General features: G+C 37.9%; 1 protein-coding gene across 1 annotated transcript; it reads right to left on the reverse strand.

Moving 5' to 3' along the window:
* Window positions 1-19: 19 nt before the first annotated feature.
* LOC106363260 lies at window positions 20-12,194 on the reverse strand. The gene is made up of 3 exons (XM_013803034.2): window positions 10,642-12,194; window positions 6,983-10,387; window positions 20-386 (listed from the first exon to the last, which is right to left on the reverse strand). The coding sequence occupies exons 1-3, from the start codon at window positions 12,192-12,194 to the stop codon at window positions 20-22; spliced, it is 5,325 nt and encodes a 1,774-aa protein (XP_013658488.2).
* Window positions 12,195-12,845: the final 651 nt, after the last annotated feature.

Here is a 12,845-nt window from a genome sequence, read left to right on the forward strand (position 1 = left end):
AGATCTCCGGTTCGGGTCTTCAGCGTCCATCCACGAAACTCAAATTCGAGAACCGGAATGCATTCAGCGAGTAACCCAGCACGTCCATCCAATGCGCCCAAAACAGTTTATCCCCTTCCCCACTCGGAATCATCTCCTCTATCGCCTTACCTAACCCCACATCCTTCGCCACGTGTTCGTCGCAACATCCATCCGCAACCGTCGTCTCTCTCATAAACTCTCTCTGAAGCGTAACCGCCGAAATCCGATCGCACGCCCCGGTGTTCAGCCGAAACGTCAGCAATCTCTTCTCGCCGTCGCGCAGATCGTAGAGACTAACGAAGAAGACGCCGCACTCGCCGTTACTCCAAATGCATTTCTGAAACACCCATTTCGATTCCGATTGACTGGTTCAAAAGCAATGTGTGGATTCCCTAAAGAACTGTAGGAGGAGACACGCTTCAGAAAATCTTCATAGCGGCTTCAGAACAATGGAGCCATGTGGATGTGTGATATATGTTAGGTTACATAAACTGGCACTATCAAATTGAGGGGTTTGAGAAGATTAGGTCATACCTATTCTTCGATCAGAAGCAGGTGAAGGCCGATTAGCATCCCGACTTTAGCGGGATATGGGCTTCTCAAAAGTGAATCAACTTGACAGGCGGCGACTTTGTCGAAGTAAACAGTCAGAGATCGACGATTTGGAGCGTTTTAGGGCCACCATAGCGATGGTTCAAGGATTTGGAGTCTATATATATATATGTATCAAAGAGAAGTTGGAAAATGGATTGACATGTAGAAGTTTGAGCATACTCTAAACGGCAGAAGATGAAGAAGAGGTAACAGATGGCTAGGTAAACTTTATGTCAATTAAATCAGAATCTTTACAGTAGAGAAATCTGAAAAGGTTGTAAACGGTGGCTGTGATTAATTAATTTTGCCCGTATTTTGAATAATAATGATATGTATTTTGGGCTATAATGATGAGCCACGACAACACAGAAAATCAGAAGCCCATAACTAAGTTGGCCTGCGAAAATTTTGTGTTGACTAACAGCAGACTGACGTGGCAAAATGAAACTTCATTATTGGTTGATTTTTAAAGTGACGTGGACACCTTTCCTGTGGATTATATATCCCTTTTATTATAGGATAGATGTAACACGTGGGATGAGTTTGGTACGTGATGAAGTTGATGTTTTTCATAATTCAGAAGCCGCAAGCCACCATTTTCAACGGTGGTCTTCACGCCACCGCCAAAGGTTAGGCTCACAAGCTTCACACTTTCCAGTTGATGTTGTTATCCCAACTTTTTTGGAGTTTTCTTTTTTCTCTAGTCTGAGTTTTGACGACTATTAAAATCAGTTTTACTAAAAAATGGTTTATTAACACATTAATGTTAGTTATTCACATTCTCAAGCTTCTTGTTTAATACTATTTTGATTGATACAAAATATCATAAAACAAAACATTGAAAACACGAAATCTAATCAAATATTAGATGGCTGGCGAATGTCTAGTTAGTGCTTACTATAATCTTGGGCGTCGATTAAAAACTACGTTGTTCAGCGAATCAAATTTGAAGAAAGCAAAGAGAAAACGAATTGAGACAAATACATGTTTACGATTTGTATATTAAGCTTTAAAACTCGATTTCTTTATTTTTTTAAAAAAAATTCTTATCTATTAAAAATTAGAAATTCATACATCATGCTTATACATGTTTATGACGTGGTCTTACCCTAATTTATGGATAGTTTTTATCCACTATATGGAAAAGAAAAAATAAATGAGTTACAACAAACACTTGAAAAAGTACAAACATATAATATCAGGTCTCAGAAGAATATTCTCGAAGTGTCTAGAAAATTACAAGATTCATATAAGGATGAAGAAGATTATTGGTACCAGAAAAGCAGAAACATGTGGTAATAATCTGGAGATCTTAACACAAAATTTTATCACCTTTTAACTAAACAGCGGCGGATTCGTAATAGAATTATTGGTCTACATGATGCTAATGGGAATTGGATTACAAAGAATAATGGTGTGAAAAAGGTGGCAGCAGACTATTTTAAAGAGCTATTTAGTACCACCTCTCCGTCGGAATTCAATAATTTTCTAACAGAGGTTACCATGGGTATCACTCCTCAGATGAATCAACGTCTGGTGAGGCTAATGACGAAGGAGGAGGTTAAAGAGGCTTTGTTTATGATGCACCCAGAAAAGACGCCAGGACCGGACGGCATGACATCTCTATTTTTCCAACACACCTGGCATATTATTAAGAATGATTTGACAGGGATGGTGAATAATTTATTGGTTTCGGGAGAAATAAATGCACGTTTGAATATTACTAATATCTGCATGATCCCAAAAACAAAGAGGCCTACAAGGATGACGGAGTTGAGGCCAATCAGTCTCTGTAATGTCGGATATAAAATAATTTCCAAAGTTTTGTGTCAGTGATTGAAAGTCTATCTTCCTTTACTCATATCCGAAACTCAATCGGCATTCATGGCATGAATATTGATTTCTGATAATATACTTATCGCCCAGGAAATGTTCCACGGATTGCTCACCAATAAAGCATGTCAAGGAAAGTATATGACAATTAAAACGGATATGAGCAAAGTGTATGATAGAGTAGAATGGGACTTTATTAAGGCCTTATTGTAGAAAATGGGATTTGATCTTCATTGAATTAAATTGATGATGGAATGCATTTCTTCGGTTCAATATCGGGTTCTCATAAATGGTCAACCTTGTAACTTCATTGTTGCACATAGGGGTTTACGTCAAGGAGATCCTTTATCGCCTTGTTTATTTATTCTCTACACTGAGGCTTTAATTGCAAATATAAAAAAGGCAGAGAGAGGGCAACAAATAACGGGAATGAAGGTAGCTAGAGCTTGCCCATCGATATCTCATTTGCTTTTTGCGGATGATAGTCTTTTCTTTTGTAAAGCTCAAAAAGAAGAGTGTCAAACCATTCTTAGGATTTTAAAAGAATATGAGAAAGTTTCAGGACATCTAATAAATTTTGATAAGTCTTCCATTCAATTTAGACATAAGATTGATGAATTTGTTAGACAGGAATTAAGAGATATTTTGGGCATTCAGAATATTGGAGGAATGGGATCATACCTTGGATTACTAGAAAATATTGGGGGGGGGGGGTCAAAAATCCAAGTTTTTAGCTTTGTACATGATCATTTAAATAATAGAGTCAATGGATGAACTTTTAAGTTTTTCACAAAAGGAAAAAAGGAAGTGATCATTAAATCAGTGATTACAGCATTGCCAAATCATACGATGTCCTGTTATCGTTTACCTAAAGCAACAGTGAAAAAAACTGACATGCGCGGTATCACAATTCTGGTGTAGTCCAGGGGGAAGTACGAGAGGCATGCACTGGAAATCATGAGACAAAGTATGTGTAAATAAGGATGAAGGAGGTTTGGGGTTTAAAGACATCACTGACTTCAACACAACGATGCTTGGTAAACAGTTACGGTGTCTGATAGAGAGGCCAAATACTTTATTCTCTCGGGTTTTCAAAGGGAGGTATTACAGGAATGCCTCACCTCTGAAACCAATTCGTTCATATTCTTCGTCATATGGCTAGCGGAGTATTGTCTGTGCTAGATCTCTGGTAAGCAAAGGACTAATCAAACGGGTGGGATCAGGTTCTTCTATATCTGTATGGAATGATCCATGGTTCCCAACCATTCGCTCGAGACCAGCTAATAATTACCAATACAATTTATATCCAGACCTTAAAGTGGAGTCTCTCATTGACTCTAACTCACGCACTTAGAATTCACAGGCAATTCGGGTTTTGGTGGATCCACGTAAAACTTATAGAAAGCATACCACTGAGCATGACTCAGAGGGTAAATAGAGATGGATGAAACTTCACTAAAAATAGAAAATATACAGTCAAATCAGGATACCAAGTAGAACGGATCTATCCAAACAAAGACATACCACCATTACTGATTGGCCCCATAGTTGATATTCTGATGACTTTTTGTTGGAAAACACGGTGCCCACCAAAGTTAATACATTTCCTATAGCAACTACTGACAAGGTGTATAGCAGTGAAGAAGAATTTACAAGTGAGGGGAATGCAAGGGAATATTTGTTGTGTCAGATGTGGAGCCAACGAGGAATCGATAAACCATGTATTTTTTGAATGTCTTCCAACAGTTCAGGTTTGGGCTCTCTCGAAGATTCCATCAAATCCAGCTATTTTTCCAACATGTTCTCTTTTCACAAACATGGATCATCTTTTCTGGAGAGTTTTTCCGAAGATGGAAGATCATCAATTTGCATGGATACTATGGTATATTTGGAAAGCTAGCAATAATAAAGTTTTCAGTAATCTCGATATGGATCCTATGAATATACTTAAACTGACAGAAACAGAATCTAACACTGTGGTTTGAGGCATAAATATTGAATGAACAGAGGACAATACCACAAGTAGTGGATACGACCCTACCATCAATCCTATGAAGATGGTGTTTTACAGTGGCTCGTGAAAAGAGGGTGATACTTTTTCAGGACATGGTTGGTTCTACACATTAGAAGGATTTGATAGATTATTGGGGGCGATGAATGTTAGGGCTAGCCTGTCTCCCCTTCATTCGGAGATAGAATCGCTACTCTGGGTAATGAAATGTATGAGGAACTTACATCAATATCAGGTTACGTTTGCAATAGATTGCTCTCAATTGGTGAAGATAGTTTCGGAACCAGAAGAATGACCAGATTTTGCAAATTATTTAGAAGATATCAATGTCTTGAAAGAGAGTTTCACCCGATCATAGATTATCTATGTACCAATGACGCAAAACTCAATGGCAGATGAACTAGCACACAGTGTTAGGAAGCAACCGTCTTTTGTCATTCACATAGATGCAGAATTGCATATCACTCGGTTTGGTTTACAGAGTCGTTATGAATTTGTATATGTTGATGACAAAAAAAAAAAATTAGTTAATAATTAATTCTGTGAAACCCTACAAATTTTTTTTGTTTTGTGAAAAAATCCCTATGAAAGTTAATCATGGCATTTTGACCGATATAATGGAACTAACCTGCAGCACCCTAGAGTTTAGAATATGAATTAACGAAGTGCTTCTAGCGATGATCAGTCATGGTTATATAGAGCCTAACTAAATACAGAATGTGTATATGACTATATTAATCTTTTTTCAACTGATCAATAATCCATTTGAAGTAGGGCCATTTGGATAAGTAGCTTTTCGTCAAGTGAATTTACTAAAATATAGAATTTGCAAAATCTTAACAAGAAAATATTTAGACAAAACTAGACATGCATTAAGAGAAACTTATAATGTATTATTTCTGGCTATTACACATTTAAAAAACGCTGGTGCACACTACCTATCAGTATCACATGATAATGGTGATGCAGCAACATATACTTGTTTAAATTGCGATTTTTTCACAATTTTGGACAAAAATATTAATATTAATTATAAAAAAACTGTTTGCCATATATTGATTTCACAAACATATAACACACTGTGTCTATGATGATGCAAAATATATATAGAGTTGCTACAACTTTTTAAAAATGTCACAAGCTAGCTTTCTTATATATCTCAATAAGATATCTAATGAATAGAAATCGTTCTCTTTTATATCTTATATATTAAAACAGAAGTCACAACCTTGATTCATATGTAATTTTTTTAAAAATGGATCTAATGGACTTATTCCTAGAAAGTCATGTTACATTTAATCTTATCATTTAAATTTTGAACCTACCAGAAATTTTTATTATGCTATCAATAATTGAATTTAAACAATAGATGATCCATTGGATTTATAGATAATATAAATTAAATATATATAATTTAATGTTGTAATACTATACCTCCATGTGTTAAATATTTAAATATTTGTCGATGTTAAATTTTAAAATTTTAAAGATTTTTTTTTAAATAACAAAAATCATATTATCTAACAATGATTAATCTTTACTACCTTAAATCAATGAAATTTTTTTTAAAACTATATAGTTTATTTTAAAAATTAAACAAAAACTAAATGTTTAATTATTTAGTCGATAATATAAATATATGAATCGAAAAGTTTAATTTTTTAAAAACTTTCTAAATTTGTGAAATGTTACAATATCTTTGAATATGACAATAAAATAATATTTTACTAATCTTATATATATAGTTACGATTTTAATAATGAAATAATAATCTGAAAATATATATATAGAAGAAGATACAAATATATGTAAAAGTTTGAAACAAACTATTCAGTGAAAAAATATAATGTAAACTTATTATGTTTTAAAAATTGATAGAAATATATATATTATAATATATATATAAATTTAGAATTGAAAACAAATATTTATATAAAAATAAATGAAAATAAAAACCTGTACGGTTGCGCGGATCGAGATCTAGTATAATATTATATTTTAAGACCATTAAATTTGTTGACTTATATGATTTTGTCACTGTTTTATCGGTAGAACTATGCCAACTTTGCCAAGCGTGTTCGTGACATTAATGAGGTAAACACAAAATCGTGGAGGCAGAGAAAAGTCAAGAGCATGGCCGGTACCTAAGACTTCAAAATGGGCCTCCACTGCTCCACCTTCACATATAATCCTAAACCTTTGCAATCTTAGTAAATGATAATTCTGTACCGAACAAATATTATATACATCTTGATTCTTTCTATATAATTTTGAACAAAAATATCAAGAAAAATGCTATTATATATAAATATGGAATTTATTATCTATATATATGTATATATAATTCCTTGTATTTTAAGCATATTTTTTTTTTTTTTGATGAAATATCAAATTTATTGATCAAGCAAAGAATGTTATTTACATAAGTATGACTACTCTACTATCTTTATGTATGAACCAGTGCTTCTTCACATACTAAGCTGGAACCAACGGCTGAGTAATCCTCCATATTTGTGATCGAACCTGTATTTGAGTGATGAGATTCTGTTTCTCACTGCCTTATCAATGCGCCGACGCATATGATCAGTGGTGACTCTGCTTTGCTGATGACGCCTCCCATTCCTTTCTCTCCAAATGTGGTAAATTGTGGTCTGCAACAAAAGCTTCACCAAAACAGTATCAGCTTTCCCTTGACTCATTCTTTGTATGCGATGCAGTGTCCATTGCCAATCCGGATTGATGCTGATGCCAATAAGTCTCCTAGCCAGACTCTCCCACACTGTGTAGGAATAAGGACATGCGAAGAACAAATGATCACGCGTTTCATCTCTCTCTCCACAAAGTTCACAACTCTGTACCATTCCCCATTGTCTCATACGATCACCAGTTGATAGTCTATTCTTCACTGCTAGCCAAGTTATGAATGAGAATCGTGGGACCCCTTGTGTGAACCAGATTACTCGACTCCACTCGACTGTAGGCCTCCTAGACCTCACTTGCTCCCACGTACTAGCCGCAGAGTAATGATCTCTGTAATCATCACTCCCATGCTTCCACAATACTATGTCCTTGCCGTTCTCTGGTTGCGGAGGTTCTCTTTGTAAGATACTATTTCTCAGCTCGTGGAACCTACGGCTTCTACTTCCTCGTATGCTCCACTCTTCCAATGTAACAGCATCGCTAACCTTAGCGTGTCTCCTAATGCCCAAATAAGTAGTGCCTGTAGGACCTGTGATGTCGATCAGCTTCCCTTGCCCCAACCAATCATCAAACCAAAAGTGACAGTTGTTGCCATCTTGAATATCAAACCTCAAAAATTCATAAGCCACATCTCTCAATTTGAGTAACTTCCTCCATATCCAAGATCCCTTTGTGTCATCTCTTACATCCCAGAATGAATTATATTTGAGCAAATAATGCTTAACCCAGCTCACCCACAGTGAAGTAGGTTGAGTGAAGAGACGCCAAATGAGTTTCAGAGCAAATACTCTGTTCGTCTCCCGCAGCTTCCGGATTCCAAGACCTCCCTCCTCTTTTGGAACACACAAATCATCCCAACTGACCTTTGCTTTATGAGTTTGTGTTGGTGAGCCTGACCAGAGGAAGGCACTACACATACTCTCTATCTTATCAAGACATTTCGCAGGCAGTATGAATGCCTGACTCCAAAAATTGACCATACTGGCTATGACTGATTTAATCAGCTGTAGTCGTCCTGCAAACGATAGAGTTTTGTTGGACCAGCAGAGCATTCTACTTCTGATTTTATCTATCAATGGCTCGTAGTCATGGCTGGTAAGTGTCTTAGTCGTCAGTGGCATGCCGAGGTAGCGAATAGGTAGTGTGCCCACTCCAATATTTAACGATTCTGCTGCAGCAAGTAGGTCACTGATATTATGCCCTGATGCGAATATAGAAGACTTAGCCACATTAATGTGGAGACCAGACATTCGAGCGAATCTTTTCATAACCTCCAGAACGCCCATAAGTGAACCCGTTGTGCCCTTGGTGAATACTAATATATCATCAGCAAAACTCAGATGCGTGAGCTTAACTCCCTCACACTGCGGATGATAAGCAAACTCACCTGCTGCTGCTGCTTTGTTCAAGAGCTTAGAAAGCACATTGTTCAGTATAACATAGAGATATGGTGAGAGTGAGCAACCCTGCCGTATTCCTCTAGCACTAGTGAAAAAACCCTCCAGACTTCCATTAACAGACACTGAAAAAGCCGCAGTAGTGATGCAGAGCCGGATCCAATTGACAAACTGAGGAGGCAAACCCATGGCAAGCAGAACCGAGGTGATGAAAGACCATTTCACTGTATCAAAGGCCTTGGATATGTCAAACTTGATAGCACACTTCGCTTCGGTCACTGATCTGTGATAGCCACTAACTAGTTCTGAGGCAAGCAAAACATTCTCCAATAATAAACGATCTGTGATGAAAGCACATTGGTTGGCTTCAATGGCTTCCGGGAATATGATTTTGAGTCTATTAGCAAGTACTTTGGAGATAACCTTGTACAAGAAGTTACAGCAGGCTATTGGTCTATACTCCTTCATTGTCTGTGCATTCGTTGTCTTCGGTATGAGAGAGAGGATTGTAGCATTAACACCAGTAGGCATGAAGCCGAAGAGAAAAAAGGATTGCACCGCCACAATGAATTCCCTGCCTATAATAGACCAAGCTGCCACGAAGAACTCTTTGGTGAAGCCATCTGGACCGGAGACCTTGCCGTTAGGTAAAGCTTGGAGAGCCTGATATATTTCCTTCGCTGTAACAGGGCAAGCCAGCGCCGCTGCAGTTTCATTTGAGCACCGGTATGTTAATAACTCCTGAAGGGAAGCAACTGAAGTTTCCTCCAATGTAGCATCCTGGCTCTGCAAGAATGTCTGAAAGTGAGAAACTGCCTCTTTTTTAATATCCTGATCAGATGTGAGCACTTCTCCCTGCCCATTAACCAAGCTTCTGATCGTGTTTCGAGCAGCCCTTGTCTGCACCACTGAGTGAAAAAATCTTGTGTTTTGATCTCCCACTTGTAGCCAACGAACACAAGATTTTTGCATGTAAAATTTCTCCTCAACGCGAGCTAATCTATTCCACTTCTCTTCTGCTGCTGCTGCTCTAGCTATGTTTTCAGGACTAGGATCTTGTAGCACTGTGTTCTGACAGTTACACAACTCTTCATAGGCCTGCTTAGTTCGCGCTGGTAAATCCCCATAGTGTGTCTTGTTCAATGCCCGCAGAGGCTGTTTGAGGAGTTTAAGCTTCTTATGAAACCTAGAGAGGGCTGACCTCGAATGGTAAATAGGCTCTGTATTATCCCATACGTCCTTAACCGTAGCTAGGAAATCTGGATGTTCTGTGAGGTAGTTAAAGAACCGGAATGGTTTTCGAGCTTGATTCACAGCACCTGTCACCCGTATCACACATCTGGCGTGATCAGAGACTCCCCCAGCATCAAACTGTGCAGAAGCCTGAGGATAATGGCTCAGCCATTCACTATTAACCAGAGCTCTATCTAACTTTTTCCCAATCGGGTCTTCAACTCTTTTATTCCACCATGTAAAAAGAGCCCCTGTATATGGCAGATCCGTGACCATACAATCAGTTATCGCCTCCTGAAAGTGTCTCATCCCTATCTGATCACCTCTGTAATCCATAGCCCGAGAATGCTCACTAGAAGAGAGTGTGGCATTAAAATCCCCCAAAATTATCCACGGTAATTTGAGATGACAGTAAGCCGCCTTAGTACCCCTCAGCTCTTCCCATAGTGTCATTCTCTCGCCAACTGTGTTGAAAGCATATATCGCTGAGCAAATAAACTGCTCACCTGTGCTTGGAATTTGAATAGCACAGGTAATAACTTGTGCACTCATATGCAGCTTCGTAACTATAACATCATTAGACCAGCAAAACCAAATTCTGCCAAGGTGATGAAATTCATAATTAGTCAGAGAATTCCAAGTGGGCATCGCTGCATTCATACACCTCGTATGATTGTTTTCCTGTACCCTCGTTTCCAAAAGACAGCCAAAAGATGGTTTTTCCTCTTGTAACCATGTTCTAAGGGCTCTGTGCTTGCGTGTCATGTTGAATCCACGCATGTTCCACGCGAAGAAGGACTTCATAACTTCCTACCGGAAGTTTTTTTCGTTGTGCCCTGCATCCCCACATACAGTAGATCCTTAGAACGGGCAACCTTGCCCCTCGCTTGCTTCCCAACCGCTACGGAACGCCTACTACTCACTGCTTGCGTTCTCTGAACTTTCTTTCCTGCTGCTTTACTATCCACGATCTCCCCATCCTCAACTTCTTTTAATATCTCTTCTTCCTCTTCCTCCTCCTCTTCATCCTCTACGATATCTTGTAGAGGACTAAATCTGGATGGTGAAACTGCAATTCCTTTTCCATCTGCACGTTGATTTTGCAGTACTTCCTGGTGGCTCTGATTACCACCTATTTCTGTCCCTTTCCTCCCTCCATGAGCATTTTCCCAACCACACGTGTCATTAGTGTGAAATGCTTCGGTGGTCGGCTCAATCAACTGGATCCCTTGTGCCTTTTCTCTAGCCTGTAAATGCTGCTCATCTAAGGTCTTATGATTGATATCAGTTTCCAAATCATTGGATGAAGCACATATAGCAGGTCGAGGAGTGATCGCTTCCAGATCCTGAAGAAGATCACTTAGAGCCCTATCATTCAACCCAACATCCTTTTCAACATCAGCCAATATCTCTACTTGCGTCCCTTTCTCTTCTTCTTCTGGTTTCTTCAGCAGTTTGACTTCCTTTCCAGTACAGTCTTGTGCCTTATGCCCCCATTTCCTACACACAGTACATCGAGGTGGAAGCCAAGGGAAGTTCACCCCAATCTCTCTTTCCACTCCTTCCTTATCTTTAAAAGTGATCTTTTCCACCAAAGGTTCATGAAGATTCACTTCAGTCAGAACACGCGCTACATCCAACCGAATACATCTCTCCGTGTTTGGATGCAGCTTAACAAAACGCCCTACTGCTCTTGTCAGACACTTCAGACCTTTATGTGAGTAAAGATCATTTGGAACTCCACACAAATCAACCCATAGCGGCATTGAAGTCAGGTCAGGAGGGTTGAGTGCCGACTCCGGAGACCAAACGTTTACCACTAATGGAACATTTGCAATGTGCCAATATTTCCTCTGTAACACACGAGTCCTCATCTGACTGTTATCAATACGAAACAGAACAGTATTCTTCTCAATAAACTGCACATCAATCTTTGATCCATCTTTGGGTGTAGACCAAATGCGATTCACAGTCGCGTGCACTGAGCCAATATGAGGGGCATCTCCAATGAAATAGCCTACTACAAATGACTTCCACAGCAATTCAGACTCATCAAAGATATCCTCTGGAATTTGCATCGAAGCCACTCCTCCGACAACTTCAATTACCGGTACCGAAGGACCAGCCTGACTATTCTTCAACCATGGAGAATTAGTCTTACTGGCACCATCCTTAATGGAGATCGGAGACCCAACCGTAGCCCCCGTTCTCCCTCCCTCATTCTCCCCTTGCGTCCCCGCCTTAACGATATTCGAAGTCCCGCCTTGCACTTCTCTCGCCTCGGAATCCATCAGTGAAACACGTAACAGATCCCCTTCCTTTGTGCCTGTCGAGGCTGAGCCTCCGCCACCATCGCCTCCACTAGGGTTTTCGCCTTCAGAATCGCCGTCCGTAAGAATCGCCATCTTTCTTAAGCATATTTACTGGTAAGCTCTCCGACTAACGTTAAGTAAAATAAGATGATAATTTTATAAATTTACTATCAAACCAAAAAAAATTGCGTCAAAATTTAGAATATAATATAGTAAAATTAGATCTCGATACGCGCAATCGCGTGGGTTTTTGTTTTCATTTATTTTTATATAAATATTTTGTTTTCAATTTTAAATTGGTATATATTATAATATATACGTGTCTATCAATTTTTAAAACATAATAAGCTTACGGTATAATTTTTTCATTGAATAGAATATTTCAAACTTTCACATGTATTTGTATCTTCTTCTATATATATATTTTCAGATTATTATTTTATTATTAAAATCGTAACTATATATATAAGATTAGTAAAATATTGTTTTATTATCATATTCAAAGATATTGTAATATTTCATAAATTTAGAAAGATTTTTTAAAAATTAAACTTTTCGTTTCATATATTTATATTATCGAGTAAATAATTAAACATTTAGTTTTTGTTTAATTTTTAAAATAAACTATACAGTTTAAAATTTATTTTCATTGGTTTTAAGATAGTAAAGATTAATCATTGTTAGATAATATGATTTTGTTATTTAACAAAAAATCTATATAATTTTAAAAGTTAACATCGTCAA

Source organism: Brassica napus, chromosome A9 (assembly GCF_020379485.1).
Source record: "Brassica napus cultivar Da-Ae chromosome A9, Da-Ae, whole genome shotgun sequence".
Taxonomy (NCBI): Eukaryota; Viridiplantae; Streptophyta; class Magnoliopsida; order Brassicales; family Brassicaceae; genus Brassica; species Brassica napus.

Coding starts and splice junctions, on each gene's coding strand:
- LOC106363260 (XM_013803034.2), bottom strand. CDS start 12,194: ATGGCGATTCTTACGGACGGCGATTCTGAAGGCGAAAACCCTAGTGGA. Junction 10,388..10,641: donor GCCCGTTCTAAGGATCTACT/GTATGTGGGGAT, acceptor TCACCTTGGCAG/AATTTGGTTTTGCTGGTCTA. Junction 387..6,982: donor ATCTCATCACTCAAATACAG/GTTCGATCACAA, acceptor CTTTTGAACCAG/TCAATCGGAATCGAAATGGG.